Genomic DNA, 23865 nt, shown 5'->3' on the forward strand with positions numbered 1-23865 from the left:
TATGTGACTTTATAGACTAGTTACATGTTCTGGTCTGTCATTATCATCAAATTATACTGTAAATAATAGCAACAAAGTTTTTTTTTTTTCCCTTTTTAGGTGCAGTTGGTGTAATAAGGGCTTCAAAAAGTCAAGCCATCTGAAGCAGCATGTGCGCTCCCATACCGGGGAGAAACCATACAGATGTCATCTCTGTGGACGAGCCTTTGTATCCGCTGGAGTGCTGAAGTCCCACCTCAACACGCATACAGGTGAGCTGGGAAATCTCCACATGTCTCCCTAAATTAATTAGATTATAAATTAATTATTATAACCTATAAAGGTTATTGGCACTTTTAAATATATTATATTCCATTGTATTTAAATTAGAAGTTAATTGCCTTATTTCCCAAAGCCTGGACGTGCATTGCATTCGCACCACGATTACAAATTAAAACTTTTTTAATCAAACTTACAGGAATTGTTACGCTATTTCGTCCCACAATTGCTACTGTGTTTTATATAAATCCATGTGATATGTGAACAATTGGAAAAAGGAAAATACCCAAGGTACCATAATAAAAATAAGGTCATGAATTGAAGGTTTTACAAAGTACCTAAATGTCTTCAAATCGGTTATCAGTGTTAGTTTTGAAGATTAAATGAGAACCGGATTAGAACTACAAACAAAATGGAGTTTATGTAAGCACTTAAAACAATTTAAGGTAGATACAGACAATGCTTCATTGTCATTAAAGTTTCTTTTTCGGGACTTTTAGCTATAAGCACAAGGTAAATTAGCAGTATGAGAATGAGGTTATGGAGTTTTATAATTTTTGGTTTTTAAGTGGTTCAAAAATCATTTTTCTAGTAAAACCCCCAAAACACTTTAAAATAACACTTCCTGCAACCTGCAGACACTGTGTGAAACCCTGCCTCTCTCATCTCTCGCTGACAGGAGTGAAGCCTTTTAAGTGTAATGTTTGCGACTCCTCATTCACCACCAATGGCAGCCTGAACCGCCACATGATTATCCACATCAAGTCCTTCAAATGCTCCATGTGTGACGAGAGCTTCAGGACCAGCCTGCTGTGTAAAAAGCATATGAAAAAGGAGCACGCTGTGGAGGATCAAAGTAAGGACGCCTAGACATTATTTGGACGTGTCATTACATGACACTCTTTTTTTTACACACAGGGTCATTCAAATTATATTGTATGTCCATAGTTAGGAAAGTTTAAAAACAATTCCAAATTTCTAGGGAGATGAAACTGATTTAAAAAAGAAGAGAAAGGGGAAAAATGCTAGTCTATCAGCATGCAACAGAGTGGTGTGTGTGTGTGTGTGTGTGTGTGTGTGTGTGTGTGTGTGTGTGTGTGTGTGTGTGTGTGTGTGTGTGTGTGGAAGTGATTTCCTGCTGTTGGTATGAGTGTATCTTTTTTACTCACATAGAAGGTGTTTTGATTTACTCAGCATGAAGTGTAACCCAAATACACATAGTGATAATAGACCCCGATTCTCACAGTTCTAGGTCTGGATAGTCAAGACGTTGAGGAAGAAGAGGAAGAGGAAGAAGAAGACGAGGACGGGGAGCAAAAGTCAAAGAGGAGGGGTTTGGAAATCATCACTTTCACTGAGGAGCAGGCGGCAGAGCTGGCGAAAGATCCCGGTGAGGAGGCCTCGGTGTCGGAGCGGATCCTCGCCCAGTCAGCGGCTGAGAGGGATCGAATCAGCGAGATCAAAGACAAGGCCGTGGAACTGGAAACAGAACCCAAGTTTGCCAACTGCTGCGGCTTCTGCCCCAAGAGCTTCAAGAAGCCCAGTGACCTGGTCAGGTAAATATCACGTCATCTGGCCACGTTCTCAATGACGCAGCGTTTGATTACAATCAATACACTACATACGAGCACTTTAAGAAGATTCTAGTATTTTTCAACCCGGGTGTTATTCTCACGATTGTGGCTGATATGGATCACGCGCCACCTTCATTGTAGACAACAATACACATCACGAGAAGCATTGTGAGCCGCCTAAAAGCTTTCCAAATGTACTTACATTTTACACAAATCATCTTAAACACTTGTCTCTGAGTCCAACAGAAAATAAACATGAAGCGTTTTGAACAGCAACACTCCGCCAACTTATGTTTATTTTATTGTTATAAACACATTCTGACCTGTTACCGTGGCTATTATAACAGTAACATGGAAAACTGATCTAGTTAGCAGCTTTTTAATGATACTAATAATAGACGGCAGTAGTAGAAAGACTCTCGTTTTCTTCCAGCTCTGGCAGCCCGACAGTATGTTTTAATTGATGTTATAAAACTGCTCAGATGTCATTCCACTATCATGCTCCCCACACTATCATGGCTATCATTCTTACAGTACTGTACCCATATAGATGAAATATGGACCTATTAAATCAAGTGTCGTAGGTCGTCCAAACTCCCCGTGCAATTAACAGAGGCAGTTATGTGTCAGACTTCCTAATTAAAGATGAGAAGTGGGAAAATGACAGTCAGTCAAAAATACACTAGGTCATTCTGAAATTCAGAAAATAGCTTTGAAATGGTTTCGCATTAGGGAGAAGAATTGTTTTAAATAAATATATAATTGAAACTATTATATATTTAAAATCTCTCCAGAAGCGGGGCCATATTATTGACTTCATCTTCTCCCAAATAAGTCGGACACTCATCAGTATTATTGAAGTTTCCATATTTGGAGTCCACCTTTAAATCTCTCATCTGTGCTCGTGCTCCTTTGACGGTCTGCTTCATTGTCTAGGCACATTCGCATCCATACAGGAGAGAGACCGTACAAGTGTGATGACTGTGGGAAGAGTTTTACAGTGAAATCTACCCTGGACTGCCACGTGAAGACACATACAGGTTAGAGCTTAACTACATTGAGGTTGAAGTACTTTCCTACAGGGTTACTACTGGTTGTGTAATTTCTGGAACATGGTGGTATTTGAAGAAGTGGAATCTTAGATTATTTAAAGGAATAGTTTCACATTTTGGGAAATATGTTGGATTGAAACCACTCTCTCTCTCTCATATCAATCTTCTCATCAAACTCTCAGCAAAAAAGCAAATACGCCAGCAGGAGTTTATCAGAATGTGCTCAACAGCAGTTGACATGTGGAGGCATTCTGCAATGGTTTCCAGCCCAACTGTATTGAAACCTTGTTAAATACTGCAGGCAGAGAAACAGTTAAATAAAAGCCTCCTGACCTGATTGCAGACTCTTTTGGGGCTGTCCTTTTAATTTCAATGCTGTTTGATATTATCAACCATCAGGACAGTTACATCACTGATTTCTTACCAGATCCATCTTACACAAAGAACGGAGAGGACTTCTGACAGTTGTGAGCCACAAGTCTTATTTACTCTCCTTACCGTATCTTTGCAGGTCAGAAACTCTTCAGCTGTCACATGTGCAACACCTCCTTCTCTACAAAGGGCAGCTTAAAGGTGCACATGCGCCTCCACACCGGCTCCAAGCCCTTCAAATGCCCCTTTTGCGAGCTCCGCTTCAGAACTTCGGGCCACCGCAAAACCCACATCCAGTGCCACTTCCGGCCGAGCCTCGACAGCCGCAGGTCCAAGCGGTCTGCCTCATCTATCGGTCAGGGTCAAGACCCAGAGACTGGGCAGGCTGTGGGACTGGGCCAGGGGCAGCAGGCAGCATCTTCGGACATTCTTCAACCTGTGGGTCTGCTGCAAACGTCCAACTCTAACCCCAACATTTACCTCCCAGCCAACCAAGTCCTGACAGGGCAGTTTGATCATAATCTACTGCAACCGGGACTGGTAGGACAAGCCATCCTGCCCGCCTCCATGTCAGGTAGGGATTATGGATGGTTCACACACTACAAATGATAGCTTGTATTTAAAAGAACATTTGCATATTTCACTGTGATGAATGCAGGGCAGGCAATCAGGCATCTGTTTGTTAAAGAGCTTTGATTTTATTACCTCAAAAGTTACAGTCAACCATTGTCAGCAGGCATGAAGCACTGAATTTTACTATCCCAAAGAGTTGCTGTGTGGTGTTATGGATGACCCAACACATTATTTTAATTTGGCACTTACTCTGGTCATAATGTCAGGCTGATGTCAGGCTGATGATTAATCCACCGCCGTTTGTGGGCGTGATTGAAACGCAGCGAGGGATCATTAATATCCTAGTGGCGGTCGGTCAGTCAGTCGGTAATCAGCTGCTCCACACGACATAAATTACAACACAATGCCTGATGTGGCAAATGCTTTGAGGAGGAAGGTGCTTTATCAGCACAAGCCACCGTCCGTGTAACCCCTTTCCTCCAAATCCCCAGGATCACATTTTCAAGACAAATCTGTTTTTTTTATGATACCAAAACCCCTCTAAAGAGGAGGTTTATGATGTCTGTACTCCTCTCAGCTGCATTTATGAGGCAGATAAAACACCCTGGTGTCACAGAAGGAGCATCAGTTTTAGGCTTTCACAGGTTTTGCTGTATTAAATGTTGATAAAACGGCTTGGCAGAATTCTAGATTATGGTCCCTATTCACAACAAACCCTTCAATGGAAAGTTTTTGTAACATTCACTGAAAAATTTGCAAATGTGTGGACTCAAGATTTGCTCTTTGTATTACACAAAATTGAAATAACAGTTTTCTAAATTGTGAGAAACAATGAAATTGTTTATCCGATTGGGTTTATAATGCTACGTGAATGCACAATAAGGGTGCTACAGAGCAGCTGTGATTTCTGAATGCACCACTATGCACAAACCTTCTCCAGAACACTCGTGTGCATTTAAGTAAAATGTGTTTACTGAAGTCTGGCTACAGTTTGCAGCCATCAAATGACTTTCCCCACACAGCTCCCGGAGAGCTTTTTAGCATTTTTGAGAAAAGTGGCAGTGGAAGTGCATCGTACACTGCAGGCAAACCTCTCCCCAAAAGCCTCTATCCTTTCATCATCTGGGAAACAACTGAAATCATTTCTTTGTTATCTCTCGATCTCTTGGTGGTACTTATTCATGAGATATTCAATGCCCTCACTTCAGGTATGTTCTTGCTCCAGCAGAAACCATCAGGTCATTTCCATAGCTCAGAGGCCTAGCGGTGCATATAATGGACTGTCTGTCACGCCTTTACATCTGGCCTTTGACATAAGGTGATTATTGTATGTGCCTCCAGGGTCATCGTCGTCTGGTACCATTAAAGTAGCTCCTTTTTCTCCGTTTAAATCAACAGTTTCAGGCATTGCACTTAGTTCATAACCTCATGCTTCTTTACCTGCCACAACCCAGTGCAGTGATTTCATTATTATTATTTTGTCTGAGAATAAAACAGTTGTAACCATTACATTTTCTGGCATGAACAGCTGGTTGAGCTAAACAGTATGTTATTAATATAATGCACACACATTTTGAAGCTGGAACAAACTGTACTTTCTTTCCCTCTGCTGCCTGGAAGAAGGTTAATTAGCACAAGTTGAGTACTAATAGCAAACTGAAATATCTAAATATGTCTTGTGTGTGTGTGTGTGTGTGTGTGTGTGTGTGTGTGTGTGTGTGTGTGTGTGTGTGTGTGTGTGTGTGTGTGTGTGTGTGTGTGTGTGTGTGTGTGTGTGTGTGTGTGTGTGTGTGTGCTGCAGCTGCAGGAGACCTGACCGTGTCTCTCCCAGATGGCCTGACCACGCTAGATGGCATCCACCTGCAGTTGACGCCTGCCAACCTGGTTTGCCCCAACGTCCAGATCTCTGGCATCGATACCAGCAACATCAACAACATCACACTACAGGTTACATACACACACACACACACACACCAGCTACTGAGCATTGTGTTATTACCCATGCGTGTCATCACCTTGACCTATTAACCTAAAATGAGCATGTAAGCATGTATTAAATGGGAATCATTGTAGTTTGCTGTAATGCTTCTCATTAGCCAATAATCTTCATTTACAGAGACACACACATAAACTCTTTCTTGAAAAATGTGTATCTGAGTTAGTAAGTCAAAAACATTTGAGTACATTAATATTCTGTCAATGCAATTTGCCAAATTAATGTTACTATGGTCTTTAATTAATCAAATATCTGGTTGTGATTCTTGGCTTTACTTTTGAGTGCTGAGCCTATTTTAGTTACATGCCTTCTGAGTCAGCAAAAAGGCTTTGATAACTCAGACTGTAGCCTGTTTCCTAAATGACATCACAAAGCTGCACATCTTACCTTTTCGTCATTTTCATAATTTAATCGAGCTGAAGTCGGCTTTAAAAAGATTCCTGGGTTGCATCGTTTTGTCTGAACCATTTCACTCAATTTAACAGATTAGTTTGTGCATAATATTTCTTGGATGGGTCGATGTATCATCATCTTTATTTTAGGTCGAGTAGTTCTGAAGCAAGGGCTTGTACGTTTCATTTACACAACTAAAATGTAAAACCAGCTTGTCAACATTGCATAGTTAATTAGTAATTTGATGATTTAACCAGGGGATTTGTCTGTTTTGATATGCAAATGTATCCAGAGCAGCAATGATGTGGTTAGGAGGGCTTCAACAACTATTAATGAGTTGCTTTTTGCTGCAGCTGCATTGCCATAGTGGCACTGTAATGATGCCCCTGTATTTGTCTGGGGCATCTTTTGGCAGTAGCTGTACAATGGAAGATTGGGTGTTTTTCTACCATAATATGTCTAGTGAGCATATATGCACTAAACCAAATGAGCAGTCTAGTAGAAGAGAAATCCCACAAGAGCACCAGAACACAATTAAACAAAGCTGCTGTACTGGGAGCGCATGATGAGTTTTATTCAGTCAGCTGTAAAATTAATTTAAAAAAATATTTTCAACGTATCAGATCTGGCGTTCCTATCCAATTAGTTTTTTTTCGTGTGGTGGACTGATATGATTTGGATATTGAAATTAGTTCAGATAGTGTTCATATCCTCCATCAGTTTCTTTGTCAGAAATGTCTAAACATTTCATTCTAGGATAGATCAACAGAAGCCTCCCAAAAAATATAGGACCAAGTGTGTAGGCCAAAAATGATATCGCCAATTTTCATCTTTGTTCTTAGAATATATTGTCAATCACAGATTTAAGTTGTCCAAACGTATAGGTATCATAGGGTGGAATTTTCCCCAATGACCGTGAAACATTTCACAAAAGCAACCATGAATCCTCAGGCTGTGGCCGTACAGTTCTCCAAGTCTCTCTCTCTCCTCTTCCACCTCGACATCACCCTTCCTCTTCATCTGAAGTAGCGCCTTCTCTTCCAGATTGACCACGCCCTCCTCCAGCAGACCTTACAGCAAGGCGGCCTCCTCTCTCAACCCCTGAGCGTCGACGCTGGCCTCGTCACCCATTCTGGCAACCAGCTCATGTCCGTCACTGACCCCTCAGTGTCTGCCAGTGTCGTTATCCACCCGATGACCAGCCTGGCCCTGCAGCCCTCCGCCATCACACCTACTCGGGTCACAATGGCCAGCCTCTCCACGCAGGATGCCACAGGTATGTGTGGTGGTGGCCTCAAAAACAAAACAAGACACTCTCTTGTTATGAGCTGAATAGCTGATTTTTGCTTTCCTGTGGATTCTGCAGGTTCTCAGGACCTAAGCCATGTCATAGCCAGCTCTGGGCTGGTAACGGGAGGCACCAGTGGACAGGAGATCACATTGACCATCAACAATTCCAGCCTGACTCAAGCCCTTGCCCATGTTCACGCCCAGGCCTCAGCTTCTGGTTCCGGCAATGCAGCAGGAAACCCTCAGGAGATCACCCTCACCATATCAGGTATGGAGTACCTAAGAATGCAGGTCCAAAGAAAACAACAACAGCATACAAATGCATAGCTGTTTACTGTATACAGTTACCTTGTCTCTTCACAAGTGCGGAAACACACTAACAATAACAAAACAACAGATGAAATGTAAATCCCCTCGAGGATCTGGATCACATTTAGTGATTTCCTCACTCAGGAGAGCACATTTGCAAGCAGAGAAGAAACCCAGATATAATATTAACTCAAAGCCCGTAGATTCATTTTGAAGCTGCTTCACAAATAATGATTGAAAAGCCACATTATTAGAGGTTATGAGTGATATGCCCCCCTCACATCATCTCCAGCACAAAGCCAGCTGGTCGTAAATCATCCAGAGGTAAGAACCTCTCTGAGCCCCTTTGAATCCAGACAGATCATTCCCTGCCTTTACAGGAGCAGTCCGAGTATTTCCTCGAGGCACTACTTTGACCGTCTTTCAATCAACAGTCTGATATATATTACTGTATTGTGATTGAAATCCATTAGGTTAAGGCCTATATAGCACGCTATTGTTATATATATAGCTTTATGTTTTGTTTTTCTTTCTCTTGAAGCTGCATCGTGACATTTAGTGGAGATTCTTTCCACAAGTTATTGATTATTTTTTTCTTAGGCAGTGGAAAAGAAGTGAAGACGGTTCACAGTGCACGGGTTCCAAGAAAAAATGACTCTCTCAGTTGATCCAAAATTTGATTTTATGTCTTGCCATCCCTGGAGATGTTCAGAACACACAAATGGACCAAAGCATTCTACATTCTATCCTACCCTGGTATAAGAAAAAAACAAAAAGAGCTTGAAATGTGAATGACTGTGAAAAATATAGCTAATGTATTCAATTCTGGACTATAAATGGCTTTTCTCTATACTCTTCCAGGTCAGGATCTGCTCCCCCAGCATAGCCACCCTAATGGGGCTGAGATGACTGGCAGCATCAGGCTGGCATCACCACTCAACAGCCATCCCACCAGCGCAACCCTGACTATCACCAATGATCACCTCCTACCTCAGAGCCCCGCAAACACTGGAATGACAGGTTAGAACGTGTGTAGATGAATGTGTTTTGTATCTAGGTTACACAGAGTATTCAAAGCAAACCTGAAGTGGCTTTTATGTTTGCAGACTTTTTATATTAACTTTTCAAAAAAATTGTTAGAGACTGCTTTTCCTCGTCTTTGCACTCACTGCCAACCATGCAACATATCTCCAGTCTGCTTTTACATATAAAGAAGGATACACGGAATAACAACTTCCTCTAGAAGAAGTGAATCCCACCTTGTCTCTCAAGTTAGTCTTCAATCAGTTTGCACTCAATGATAAGTGAATAAGAGGGGATCCGTACAGTTCAGTCCCTCATTTATTGAAATTAATTTGTCAACAAAAATGTATCTGCTGGCCTTCCTTCCTTAGAATTATATACTGTATCGCCCTCGGAAAAATGGCTTTGAAAGGCCTCCCAGACATTCATGGTCACAAAGAAACCAGCCCCTCTCTATCAGTCAACTTTGTTCCACACGACAAAAGCTGGATCTTTGTCCTGCACCAAGCCATCATTAGTGACCTGCTCCACTCACACATGACACCACTTGACTCAGGGCCACCACTTTAAGCCAATAGCATTGCAACAAAGTTGGAGATACCCGACTGGCTGTCGCAAAAGATATCACCACTATAACTCACTTGAGCAGAACTGATTAAATTGCCAGCCATTTAATGGAATGACCGTGCACACCAAGTGGGACGTCCTTGTACAGCTGTTAGCCATTGCACTCGCTCCCAGCATATAAAGAATGAGACACTACGTAGGCCGAGTCTCACATCTCACCTGCTGGTTTAAACAACAAAAACAATAGATCACATTGGCCGAAGGACTGAACGCACTCTCTGTAAATGTGACTCGACACAAAGCCGTCTGTGTTTGTCAGATATGACTGGTGAAGAGTAGAGGATAATAAAACAGCAGTAAGCTGTAGCTACTTCAGATACAAAGGGTTAACGTGACAAGAGAAAGAGTGTTTGTAGTTCATAAGAGCAGCATGAAAGTCGCCACGGGACAGAAACTTCAGCTTGAATAACTTTTAATGGTTCAAAAGGAGCTGCCCTTGCCTCCACTACCAGTGATAGATCCCAGGATAAAACCAAAGCATTGATGGAGAGGCTCGAACAGTCAATGCCCTTTTACATGAAATGGCTCGCTAAGGTGTGTGTCCCTCGCCTATGGAGTCATCAAAGGGCATTTGGGAGGCTGAAATAGCTGCCAGATAGACTTTCATGGTTGAATAAGGCTTGACCAGGTTCACGCTTCTTACAGAATTGCAAAAATTGCTGCAGTGGAAATTGACACCAAATATCAAATCACATGGTGATCCTGCGCTCTGGCACTCCCAAGTGGAGTGTTCACTCGGCCCCGTCCTGCTTAGTTCCTGTTGCTTCCCATGTCAAGCTTTCCATTCTCTCACACAGAATATGCTGTTTACACAATGGTGGTCCACTCGAAAGTCAAAGTGATTTTTTGAAACAATGGGTTTTCTCTTTAACTCTGTTAAGTCAACAAAAGCAGACTTCTCATTTCTATCCGGCGGCCGGTTACTACTCGTAGCTAGTTCTAGCTAGATAGCTAATTAACGCTAACTGTGAGTAAGTTACAACCTGCGTCTAGTTTGTTTGTTTTTTTAATTTTATTTAAGAACCTTGTAATAGGGTCTCAAATATACTGTAAATGCGCTGGCTCCATAGGCCTACATGATATAAATACAGTCTGAGGGTAAAGCTACATGTCCCAGGGGAAAAGTCTGCATACAGCTGAAAGGAATTCCAGGTTAGTACTGTGCTGTAGGCAGTGAACTAGTTTGCAGTGTAGTTCAGAGCAGCCAAATGCACTGTTTATCTATTCCTTACAATGTGCTGTTGTATTTTTGCCATTTCTAAAATATATGTGGCCCTATAAAGGTGTTTCTTTTATAAGGAGAAATGGACAAAATTGAGCTAGGCCACACTTTGAACGTCAGTTTTAGCTCCGGAACATCGTCTCATGAAAGAGAATTAGTATAGAAGCCTGGAAATGACACACCGTGATCTCTATCGTTGGTTTTAATCTGACCGGAGGTTTTTATTGCATGTTATCTTTTCAAGCTATAAAATGCATCTTAAGTGCAAATACTGTACAGGCGTCAATCGAGGGGAAGTACATATATACACATGAGAAAGTAAAGAGCTTGTGCACTGTGAAGTGAGCAAGTATGATTTGTTTTGTCAGATGGCTTACTGTTTACTGGTTTGCTTGTCACCTAGAGGCTTAATCAAATTTCCAGTCTCTCATCTCTCTCTTCATTACGCTCCCTTCTCAACTCAAGTGGACAACATTCCCACCGCTTCACAGAGACACCGCGAGCATCTCTGCTTTTGTTGATTAGACTGAAGCATTCCAGACACTCTGTATGTTAATATGGTTCAACCTGTACTTTGCCTGATAAACTCTACGGGCTCATATCTGCCTTTTTATTGCAATGAAATATTGTCGGGTGATATTCACCGCTAATATCATGGAGTTTCCTCCTTGACCAAACATTTTCAGTCATGGAGCATAGCACCAAAAGGCTTTGGTAGCCAGCCGGTTGCAGTCACTTCAACAAATACAGGTACACAGGTCTGTCTAAACTGAGGAAGAAGCAAATATGGTTGAAACATTGTTTTGTAACCTTTAGGTCAAATTTGCCTTTGCTTAATGTAAAAGGATACGTAAACTACTAGCAGCTGAATTCATAAATGTTAAACATCAAGTGTGGTTTAATGCTACAGATCCCAGAATTCTGGGGTCAACGAACACAACAAACAGCCCAATATTCTTACGTTGTTTTACGTTGTCTAACTGTGTCCACGCCTGCTTATTTCATTACTCCCTGCACTATTTACAACTGAACGGCTGTTGAAAATCCAGCTGCTTCACAATGAATACAACCCAGTGTTTTGCCAGTTGAATGCTTTCAATGTGAAGCATGAGCAACAGAAAAAGTTCAGTTGGCATTAGCAATAACTTATTATAGCTCTGATATGGCTGTAGGAGAGTGACCAATAGACAGTAAGGATGATATGAATGTCTCTGAATTATATGCTGCATCGTTCCCTGTGAGACAATTTGAACTGTACTACAGTTGTGGCAAAGACCACTTTAGTGCCAATTCAAGTACAGTTTGTATACATTCTACTACATTTGCCACAGAAGGAATATGACTCTGGCTGCTGTTGAAAATAAAGTCTTGAACCAGTTTAGGAACTGGGTGTTCAAAAGTGGTAGAACTCTAACCTTGTGGTCTGTCTCTCACCTGTCAGTCTCCAGTTTGCCACCTAGCGCCGCCCATTTACACACTGCTGTGTCCCAGAGCCTAGTGATGTCACCAGGGGGTGTTGCCAGCGAGGACAGCGTTACTCTGACACTGGCAGATGCCCAGGGAATGCTGGATGGTGTCACTCTGAACCTCAATACGCAGGTAAAAAAAAAAAGAGACAACAATGCACACAAAGACACATTTAGATGCGCTACAACATTTAGAGGCCATCTATTGCCATTATTTGGCATCATGACTGATTTAAAAACTAGCTTGGTTTAAAAAGTATTTGTCGACACTGTCTGATACATACAACATGAACAATCTGTGACATCATTAAGTTTGTCAGTTGCCTTACCAGAGTGTCTTTTGATATTTAGGGTCAGACATTCCCCGCAGTGCTGAATGACCCGGGACAGCCAGCCAGCTCAGGCCAGCAGGTCATACTGGTCAGCCACCATTCGCAATCCACAAACGGAGCGTCTGACAATGGATATAATGTGAGAGTGTGTGAGTGTGTGTGTGTGTGTGTGTGTGTGTGTGTCTTGTTTGTGTTGTGTGCTATTTAAGATGTTCAGGGGAGGAACTGTCAAACAAATGTGGAGTTGCAATGTGCAAGTTCTACAGTGATGGCATCACAATAATCCACTGTGATGGATTACCTCTCTCAAGCAAGCAGTATCTACCAGCTGATTGTTATTATTAACATGAATGGTAATACTGGGCTGCCTGGAAGATGTAAAAACACATTCATCAATCTCAAAAAACATGACTGGATTTTTATGGAAACATGCACCGTGAGTTTAAGACTTTAAGACAGTTTTGAGATTAAACCAAGTTTATGAAACAAAACGACCATTGTGTATTGTAAGCATAAGTACTCTATTCTTTTTAAAAAAAAATCATACTTTTATTATTACTTTTCAAAAAGTAGCTTTTGGGAGTAATTGTAAATATGTTACTCACTCATCTTTGTGTTTGATCCAGATTACTGACGACAGCCATAAGGGTGGGAAGGATGGCCAGATGGAGGCTGACAATCGGAACCAGTGTTACTATTGTAACCAGGTGTGCCAGAATGCCAACACTCTGCGACGCCACTGTAGACTAGCTCACGGCAAGGACCGCTGTCACGTCTGCAGTCTCTGTAACAAGGCCTTTAAGCGAGCAACACACCTGAAGGTAAGAACCTGTGTAAAAACAGTAGACATGGTTAGTAAACAACTTTAAAGTTAAGCTTCTGATGGGTTATATATGTAACGATGACATTGATCCAGCTACTGCTTTCTCTCTATAAACAAAGTGGTCAGTTATTCAAAGGAGCAGTGTGTAGGATTTAGTGGCATCTATTGGTTTGGGTTTCGGAGAACTACGGTGGCTTTCAGGGAAAGTAAAAATGCGAAAGTGTTTGGTTTGTCCATTCTGGGCTACTGTAGAAACATAGCAGTGCGACATGGCGTACTCCATGAATCCGCTCCCTATGTAGATATATAAACGGCATATTCTAAGGTAACCATTCTTAGTTTGAGGTGATTGTACACTACGTTATGAGTATTATATTCCCTTTCTGCCAATAAAAAATGTTTTATGAATACAATAACTATACTCTCACGACACAAATGTTATTTTGAAGTATCGGTGCCTCCACCTCAGGCTGTAAAAAAGAGTTCCGTCTCTCTCAACAGCAAAACAAAGCACTTAAACTGAGAGGTTCTCTTTCCTGACGAGCCTCTTCATGCGTTTGAGACACTCAAGTTCGGGAGGAAAGAGGACGATGTGGCTTTATACATAAGCTCTTTCCCCACCATACGTTATCAACAGCAAAGACCATTGTGCCATAGCCTTTTATTTCTGTCAATGTGCCTCATTATACTGAGCAGTAATTGTCTTTTACAAAAGTAATGACACTGAGATGAGGCGGGTGTCACAGTGAGAGTGACCGAGCTTCCCCCTCTCCAGGTCCCCAGGCTGTTCATTAGTCTGCAACAAGAACTCAGATGCTGATTTTTAGATTTTTCTTTTTAAAAGCCCCAGTGGTTAGAGAGATAAAACGGTAGGGCTGTTATTTTCCATGTTGTTGACCTGTGGATCATATTTTTGACATTCAATTATAGCGAGACAACCAAAACCCATGACTTAATAATTTGGGAACAAAGGAAAATCATTCATGGATGAAGTTTTAGAAGTAATTGCAGACATGTCTGCTTGACGGGCAGAGCTAGGTGGGTTGGGGAAATCGTCAGACATGCATAGTGAGGGAAACAAAGCGATAAATGAAGAGGATTTAGTGTATCAGCCCACTTTCAATCACATCTTCTCCATCTTAGACAGTGGTTACACATGCAACTTCTGTCATTGGATCATGCTAGGACACATCAACTGTAAAGTCTATATGCTCCAACATCCACTGTCTGAGTCGTGTTAAGTTACTGCTGAAGAAAACCCAACATTTCCTGATTATGCTGCTTCAAAATAACAGCTTTTGAATAACAAAATAATGGGGGATTCGTTAGTCTACTAACGCTGCAGGGAGGAAGAGTGAGCAGCAACAATAATGGGGAAGAATTATTGTGAAGAAATTAGTTTTATAGCCGCTCCTTCGTCCGTGAAATATATCTGATCACTATCTGATTAGGCTGGTCGCATTAATGTGTGGACACACACATGCAGACAAAGTTCGGATCCACCTCATCTAATCAACAAAGTCACATTGAAAAGACAAGTGCAACCGTGGCCTGAGACTCTATCACGATTAATTGGTTACTTAAAATCACCGTCTTATTTTGTCCATGACACACACACACAGGCATGCATAAGTTGAGGTTTGAAACTTTGATGTTATGACATTTTTACAGGAATAATTACATTTTTTTTTTTTAGCTCTTTCCTGCCAAGAGTGAGATAGGATGGTTTTATGCTTTAACTAACCAGCTGCTGCTGCTTTGTATTCAGCAGACATGAGTGGTATCGATTTTCTGATCTGATTTTCGGCAGGAAAGAAAAAATAAGCGTGTATAAATTAAGTATTGCTTTAAAGTACTCTGACATCATTGTGAGCACGGTGAACAAAGCAGAGACGGACTGGGTAATGGGAACTGGTTTATTTTTGGTTGTGTGGTTAAACGTTTTTGTTTTTTTTGTCTTTTTTAAAATCAATTCTGTTTTCCCCAACCAGCCCGAGGCCCGTCTAATAAACACTGTTTATCACAGATAAACCCATGCATCTTACTCCTATAATCATTATGGAGGCTTCCATAATGAGCACAAACACCCTCTTGACCAGAGCCTTACAAACTTTGGAGGCTTGAGGCGACCTCAAATTCTGCAAATCATTAGAGGTCCCCCCCCCCCCCCCCCATCTCATTTTGTGGAAATATTCTTAAATAATGAACAGTGACGACAAGTAGATGGTTCATCAGAGTCTAATGAGACGGGTGATGCTGCTGCATCAATGCAGCTGTCTGGCTGAATAGACGACAGCTTCAGGTTGAGATCTGAGATTTGGTAGCCACATGCAACCCAAACTTTTTTCCAGAACAAAGAACATATATTTTTATAGCCCAGGCTTTGGGAAGCACTGCTCTAGACTTAATCTCATTATAAACGTGATGCAATGACAGCATAATAATTGCTGCCCTTGTCCCTATGTTTGCTATCATACGTGACAAAGATAAGCATAACATTGCTCTGGAACCAGCAAATATTTTCCAATTTTTGCATTTAATCTTCTGTCGGTCGACTAATGAACTTATTAAATAATAATTTTTAGTTTTATGAGACAATACCACAGTTTATAGCGGATGTAGCTGATGATACAAAGACAATGTGTCGAGTAACTATTCAGTGCCCATAAGAGTATGCGGAGGCATGATGGGTAAATTGTTATTTTTCCGCTTCACATCAGCAATCCACCGAGCACAACATTCAACAAGCTTAGACCCAAAAAATACGAGAAAAAGAGAAGATAGTGTCTAATCAAATTCTATGTTAAAAATGATTGTTGGGGTGTCCAGACTCTCCTGAATCCGTTTTAATTGTGGCTCAAACAATCTGTCATCTTCTGCCAGGGCAAAATAGCTGACATGTCTGTTCTAGCCACGTTCGAGTAGAGGGACTTATTGCGCTAGACTGTTAAAATCTGTCCTGGATCTACAGGAACACGAACGAGTGCACCAGCCGGGCCCGTCACCCAGCTCCCAGAAACCCAGAGTCTTCAACTGCTCCTCCTGTGTGAAGGCCTTCGCCAAGCGCAGCCAGCTGGAGAGACACAACCGGACACACACGGGTAAGAGGATTATTGCACAGTGCAGGTCATAACAAAAACATTGCGATCGAAATCTAAATGTATTTTATCTTTATAATAATATAATATAATAATAATAAAAAATACACACTACCCCAAAGTTTTATTGTTCATTTTACATTTTCAGGCTAGTCTTGCCAACTTAGCCACTCCACTGTCTTTCTAGATTTGACAGCTTTGAAGACTCCTTTAGTCCCTTTTTTTGCCCCCAAAACAACAAACGCCTCGTGACAAATGAAGCAACCTTTTGTGCAGACCTTACCTCTTCTCTCGTGAAGCGAGTAGCCAATATTTCAGAGTGACTGTGCTCATATGTGGACTCTTTGGACTGACGGTGCTCAGAGACATGTCCCCTCCCTTTGTAGATATGAAAGACTCATTGTGAGGTAACAAAAACACAACAATTACTTTAGGTGATTATACACTGATGAAAACATAGTCATGAATGTTATATTCTACTTCTGCCAATAAATCCTCCCTTAGTCCTACACACTGCTCCTTTAAGAATAATTATAGCAAAAAAGCAGTTAAGTTTAGCTTGTTAGGTCCCTGTGGTATTATGGATATGAAGGGACAGCATTTCATAATCGGGTTTAATCTGGTTAAAGTGTTCTCTGCATAGATTTAAGTGTGCGGATATCTATTCTATCAGTTTGAGCTTTTTTGATACTTCCAGCACATTGTTTAAGAGAAAGCCGGATGGAGCGGTGGTTATCCTGCATGAACTGGTTCGGTGAAGTTTAGGAAAGTTGTGTGAATGAAGAGCAACATTTGAGCACCATGGAAACATTCAGGTCAAATCTACAGCATGTTTTAGGCTTCTGTGTGCATACGTTGCTTCATGGGTGAATGTTACTTGGTCCATGAACTGTGCATGTCACAAATTCCACAGTGAATTACTACATTAACAGGCTCACGATAAAAATGTTTAACTGACAATAAGCGTCCCTGTTATATGATCGTTTCAAACCTCAGAAGTATTCTTTTTTTATAATTATTGACTGCAGATTTACATGTCAAAATCAATAAAGACTGATGCAGTCCTGAACAACCAATGTGAAACCTATTCATTAGCTTTCCTTGTGAGACTCACTCATTCATACAAACACTGCTAATAAGCAACTAATGCCTTGACTGACCTTGTTAAATCCTATTACCATTTGAATGCTGTGAAGAGTTTTCTCAAAGCAACATTGATGAACAGAAATCTTCCATCCCCGTCTATTCCAAGGTGTTGCATAGTGTGTGTTCTTCTTGTTCTCTCATGTCTAGATGAATAGCTTAAATAATGCGCATGAATATGAATCAGTGACTCTAGTCGTGTAAGCAAAGGTTTCTTTTTGACTAGAAAACCCTTGCCTAGGTTGTTTGTCGACATTATTTTAGTGTGTAAGAGCAAAGAGTAGTGATCTCTGCTGTGTGTGAGGGCCCCTGCTTTGTCATTTTTATGTGAGAATATATTAACATATCCTGGCATGAAGGACTAATAATAATTTGTCGTGACAGGGCACAGCCACTGTGTGACAATTACCAATAAGCTTCCAGCAACTGATTTATCGAGAATTACTTTTAAGTCATTTAAATATTTCTTCTTCATAAAACCGTAAAATCAAACGCTTGGATAACATTGAATAATACTGATAATACCATTTAGTCGAGTGTTCAAAGAAAACATCAGGCATGAGAAGGGTTTTCCAAACACTCTTATTAAATAAAACATTGACCTTTATAGAAAAATATTCATTTATGGCGAATACATATTATAATTTTTTTATGGATATGGAAATGGTAGAGCACAATTAACACCTAGTTTGTACAGTCATGTGGGTATGGACATATGGGAGGCCGCTAAGGTATTTGTTCAATGGAATATATTAATTATATATTCGTAGCACCATTTTTTTGGGGCTCATGGAATGTATGGCTTGAAGATTTTTTTTATATTTACAGAGATTGTCGGTAAATCTTTCTGCCACGTAACTTATTGCATTATTGAGTCCAATAATCTCAACTCCAGCACAGTTTCATTTATTTGCACTAATTACTCCAAAGTACAATACTGTATATCACATTTGATCTATTTGAAAAAACTAAATGCAGCGAGACTGAATTAAAAATGACCTGTGGCTCTGTGTTTTGGTGCAGGCGAGCGGCCCTTCAAGTGCAGCCAGTGCGACAAGGCCTTCAACCAGAAGAGTGCTCTGCAGGTCCACATGGTCAAACACACTGGAAAGAAGCCCTTCAAATGTGAGGTGTGCAGCATCAGGTTCACCCAGAAGAGCAACATGAAACACCACATGAAGAGGTCCCACGGCTACGGTAAGCAGCTGACCCAACCAAAGTCACACACACACACACACACGCGTCCCGGTCAAGAGCAGGGAAACTATAATGATATGCGCATCGACTTTGTTCGAAGCTGTCAGAACAGTTCCCTTTGATATCGGCAGATGCATGTCCTGAATTTTAAATCAACATCTCCCTGACAGCCTTCATTCATTCTTCCTTCATTCCATCCAAGCACCTAACCCTGGAGCCCGACAGGCACCTGTTGGTGAGGAGGGGAACAATTCTGACAGATCTGTTAATTATGCCACACTTCCACAGAAGCTTCCACTCAGGTTCCCTCTGCTGGGGGGGATGTAGATAATATATGAAGTCATGTCACTGGGGATGAGGCCCACCAGGCTCTAAAAGGTTGGGACACACTGACTTTACTTTTTCGTGGTTTTCTACAGCCATGCAAATCCCAGAAGGCCTGTTGAAATCAAAACATTTGTTTCCAGGTCGGATAATGTTTTAGAAATGTGTAAATACTGTCTAACATCTGTAAAAGTAATTCAGTTTTAAATATAACTTTGATGTGGGGAATTGGTTTTCCCAGACACAAACCAGCTGTGTCCACACACTTTGTGTTTGGATGTGAAGCATGAAGAGTACAAACCTCAATGTTAAAACCTCCTGGAACGACAGCATACTGAAGTGGGATTGAAAAGTAGAGGTCGAACCGATTAATATGCGGCGATAGGACGCTTTACTCGCTATCGCTATCTGCAGAACTGGGCTCCAAGTCATATCTGACCCGTATTCAGTTTCTTTCAAATATATAATGCAACACTTATCAGTGCTTCATAGGTATCAGCCAATCCTGCTCCAAACTATTGTTATTATATTAGCCTTTAAAAATCCACTATCGGTCGGTCGACCGATAGTGGCCCTCGCTAGCCTTTGTGACGGAGGTCTTGCTGATATGGCCACCCTGAGACTTCCATCTACATGTTTACACGAGAAAAAACTACACTTAACCCCAAATTGCTCCCGTAGGCTGTATGAATGATTACATAGTCTGATGGGCAGTGTATGAACGGGTGAAGGACATGTAGCGCTAAAGTGCTTTGAGTGGTCAGAAGACTAGAAAAGTGCTGTACAAGTATCAGTCCATTTACCATGTGTATGGGTTGGCTCGTGAGCTATTAGTTTAAAAACTAAATGGACTATGTAGTCATTAGAGTATCTTTGATTAGGGGTGAAGGATTCACAATTACATTCCTAGAATATACTGTTTCTATTTTTTGTGTATGAATGTATGGGTTATTAAAGGGTGAATTTTGACATGTAGTGTAAAGTGTTTTGAGTGGTTAATAATGCAAGTCCATTTACCATTTATAAGAGAGCCTAAAAACATTTTCATAAAGCTGCCCTGAGGTATTTACTGCGTGCAATGGCCAGAAATGAACTAATTATGTCCGACATAGCAAATTTGGCGGTTTGAGGACTGCAGCAGTCTACGTAGTTTACAGGTTTTGCTTTCTTCTTCTTTGGAAACTGAACCAAGAACTCCTGAGAAATCCCCGGGTTTCAAATCCCAGTATTCCATCTGTGATGGCATATGATCGTAGGCATCATGATGTTGAAAAAAGATCCCATTAATTCTTTATTTGTTTCATTCGTCTATATTTGTGGGGCTGTTCAAGACCCCCTCTCAGTCATTTTGCTTGTGAAAGATGCTGGCTGATTCAAGCACTTGCAACTTTAAAGTGTTTCAGATATAGACCGCAAAAGTAGAGGGAGGTAATTAAATGACTCAAGTCAATGTGTGGCCTGCAGCTGCAGGAAAAACGCACATTTGAACCTTTTTAGCCTGTGACTCATCGTTATGTGCAAGTTAAGTCACAACAAGCATATTTGCATCCGTCAAGTTGTATTATATAGTTTGGGTGATGGACACAAGAGAGAATGTGAGATATTAAAACAAATGTTGCAGTGGGCAGAGGAAGAGTTCTTTTTGACTAATGGTCTCATTTGTATGACAGCTGCTGCTGGCGCAGCTCTGTAAATGTATGTTAATGTGGTCTTCCTCTGGTTTAACACCGTTACCTATCTCATGCAAACTCTCTTCTATTTCTTCCTTTCTCTCCCTCCAGGTCAGATCCAAGAAGTGTCCCTGAGCCAAGAAGAATCGGTGCACCAAGTAACGCCTGAACTCGTCCTGGAAGTGGTTCCTGAACCATCCGGCGACTGGCACAATGTCTTCCACTGACCACACAAGTCCCTGTGCCAGATAGCACTGTACTGGTTGAGTTTTACAACTAAACAGTAAAGCTTTGCCAAAGCACTTTCCTCCTCTCGAAATGCTTACTAGAAGGATAAGACTATAGATTAGCTCCAATGAGGGCTTTGACCTCGCAGCAGCCTGCTGTTCATCCAAGTTTGGATTGATGTAAGTTCCACGTGATTGGCTTAATGATTGATCTGTTTTGCTACCGTCTGATTGTCATCAGTTTGGCTCAATAAACAACAGGCATCCCAGGGAATTCTCCAGGAGATGCAGGTCCCTCTCATGCTGACCCGGTTGTAGAGACAGGAAACTGCACTCTGCGAAAATACTCCTAAGAGACGAGCGTGTTGTTTGTCCGTTATCGGTGTGCCCACAGGGATTAAGTGGAGGTGAAAACAAATTGTACTGCTGTCATGACTTCAATAACAGAACTTTTTTTTCATGGGTCTACAAGAAATGGCACTTTTTTGTTACATATGTGTACTGTATATAATTTTGAAGGAAAATGTCGTTAGTTCCATGTTTTTTTTTACTTAGTGCCCAAAGTGGTGTTCCAAACATGTTAATAATAAACGATTGAGGTCAATTGTTACCTGGGTTTTATGCTGTACGAGGTATTTGACGTGTGAGCGTTACCTTTTGTTTTTTGTCATTTAGACTCAAAAGTACAGACATTTCCGTTTACTTCAGTTCATTCTGTAAATATTGTAGCTAGATTGCATCTATTTTCTGATGAATCGCCACAATATGGTTTGGTTGGAAATATGTAATTTGAACATAATGTTACATTTATAATGAAGCAAAGCCAATGTACAGACAAGCTTTTTTTGCAGTTGTATTTTCTATTGTCCATAATAAATTAAGATTAAAGTAATTTTTGTACTAATTTAAGCTTTCATCTCTTTTTACTGTATCTTTGATTTCCCCTCTAATAAATGAATAGTTTCACATTTGAGAAAACTGCTTAATCACTTTCTTTAGAAGAGTCGATACCTACAAATCTCTTTTCTGTGTGTTAAGGTAAAAATAGTATAGTCTGTCGAAAAAAGTAATGAAACAGTCATAGTATGTCTAAAAAATATAAAGTCAGTATGTTTAAAAAAGTCATTCAATACAATTCAACGAGGTCCATTTAGAGAGAATTTCCTCATGCGAAGGTCCGGAACATCACAATAATTCCTAATTTGCTCTATAATTGAGTGCCTCATTTATTGAAGTAGCCTAACTTGCTGTAATGAGTAACTGGATGTCATTTCAAATATAGAAAGTAAAATTGAATAATATTTCAACAATATGTAATGTCAGATTTCAAATTCAACTATGAATTATAGATATTACATACTCTAATAATAAATAATCTCTCAATTTAAGTAAAATAAGGACTGCATCTTAAAATATAGTACATCATTTCAGAAAAATGAACTGAATTGTCCTGCAGCTTTAAATTCTGTTCATTTAGGTGTGAAGTGATGTCCGCCAAAAAAGCCACGATATACAGTAGGTACGGAAAGTATTCAGACCCCTTTAAATTTTTCATTCTGTTTCATTGCAGCCATTTGCTAAAATCAGAAAAGTTCATTTTATTTCTCATTAATGTACACTCAGCACCCCATCTTGACAGAAAAAAACAGAAATGTTCCTTTTCTGTTCCTTCGACCTCATGGCAAAAATGGCTTTTCTAGCTTCTCTAAATGTTACTCCATCAAAACCAAATACAGAGGGGGCACCGACCAATAAACCTAGTGTATCTAGAGACAGAAATCAACTACGTGTTTGTACCAATGTACAGGGTACCCCAGACTCACCTACTGTCCGCAACCTCTCACCCCAAACCTTAATATTTAGTCTCAGCATCGACAGAACACCTGAACTCCAGAACACCTGAGGCTTCCTGCTTTTATTCTTGGCTCCCACTCTGCTGATTGGCCAGCCTGAAGTTGGTGCAACCCACGGAGCAGCACGACCGGCCCCCACGGGTGGAACCCAATCAACTGATTGACACCCGATCGGAAATGAGGGAGAGAGAAAGAAAGAAGGGCAGGAGGGGAGAAAACACAACACGTAACACCCCCACCCATATAAGCTCAAACATAATGTTTGACACTACAGAGCACGTGACAAAACATCCGCAAGAACATTTTCAGACTGATTTCAAGACTGTAGTTTTAAATGATCAGAGACCAACGCATTAGACGCTGGTTGTAGTTATACATCCTGGATATAAACACAAGAGTGTTCTGATCTGTGAAAACTTTAATAGGCTTAACACTTGACCCAAGGTAAACCTCAAAATGCTGTAGGGCGAACAACATTGCTAGAGCTTCCTTCTCTATGGTGGAATACCTAAGTTGATGTTTGTTGAACTTCCGTGAGAAGTAACTCACAGGATGATCGATGCCCTGGTCCTCCTCTTGCAGAAGAACTGCCCCAGCTCCAACCGCACTGGCATCAACTTCCAGCTTGACAGGCAAGGAGAAATCTGGGGCAGTCAGGACAGGAGTGCCACACATTATACCCTTACGTCTTTCAAAAGACTGTTTGCACTCACTAGACCACACAAAGGGCTTTGCAGGACTGGTCAAAGCAGTCAGTGGAGCTGCTACAGAGGAGACGTTTTTGCAGAACCGTCTATAATACCCTGACATCCCAAGGAAACGGCGTAGCTCTCTCCTGGTTGTTGGTAGGCCTACAGGAAATGCTGCAATGGCTGCGATCTTGGCATCCGCAGGACGAACCTGTCCTCGACCGACCCGCTGACCAAGATGGAGAACAGTTCCTTTTCCAAACTCACATTTGGCAAGATTGAGTGTTAGGGATGCGGTAGAAAGACACTCGAAAACCTCTCTCAATGTAGTCATGTGACCAACCCAGTCATCAG

General features: G+C 41.1%; 1 protein-coding gene across 2 annotated transcripts in view; it reads left to right on the plus strand.

Moving 5' to 3' along the window:
• The window catches only part of znf236 (zinc finger protein 236), a 45146-nt gene extending 23273 nt beyond the window's left edge, over positions 1-21873 (plus strand). For both annotated transcript variants that reach the window (XM_076096424.1, XM_076096425.1), the window contains exons 18-32: positions 100-251; positions 938-1114; positions 1505-1814; positions 2769-2872; positions 3396-3830; positions 5631-5776; positions 7263-7494; positions 7585-7776; positions 8679-8837; positions 12131-12288; positions 12507-12626; positions 13114-13308; positions 16282-16411; positions 18575-18748; positions 20854-21873. In XM_076096424.1, the coding sequence (XP_075952539.1) occupies positions 100-251; positions 938-1114; positions 1505-1814; positions 2769-2872; positions 3396-3830; positions 5631-5776; positions 7263-7494; positions 7585-7776; positions 8679-8837; positions 12131-12288; positions 12507-12626; positions 13114-13308; positions 16282-16411; positions 18575-18748; positions 20854-20969 (2800 nt within the window). In that variant the 3' untranslated portion in view covers positions 20970-21873. The remainder of the gene's footprint in view (positions 1-99; positions 252-937; positions 1115-1504; positions 1815-2768; positions 2873-3395; positions 3831-5630; positions 5777-7262; positions 7495-7584; positions 7777-8678; positions 8838-12130; positions 12289-12506; positions 12627-13113; positions 13309-16281; positions 16412-18574; positions 18749-20853) is intronic.
• Positions 21874-23865: the final 1992 nt, after the last annotated feature.

The sequence above is a fragment of the Anarhichas minor genome, unplaced genomic scaffold, assembly GCF_050575085.1.
Source record: "Anarhichas minor isolate MPS153535 unplaced genomic scaffold, ASM5057508v1 ptg000022l, whole genome shotgun sequence".
Classification (NCBI taxonomy): Eukaryota; Metazoa; Chordata; class Actinopteri; order Perciformes; family Anarhichadidae; genus Anarhichas; species Anarhichas minor.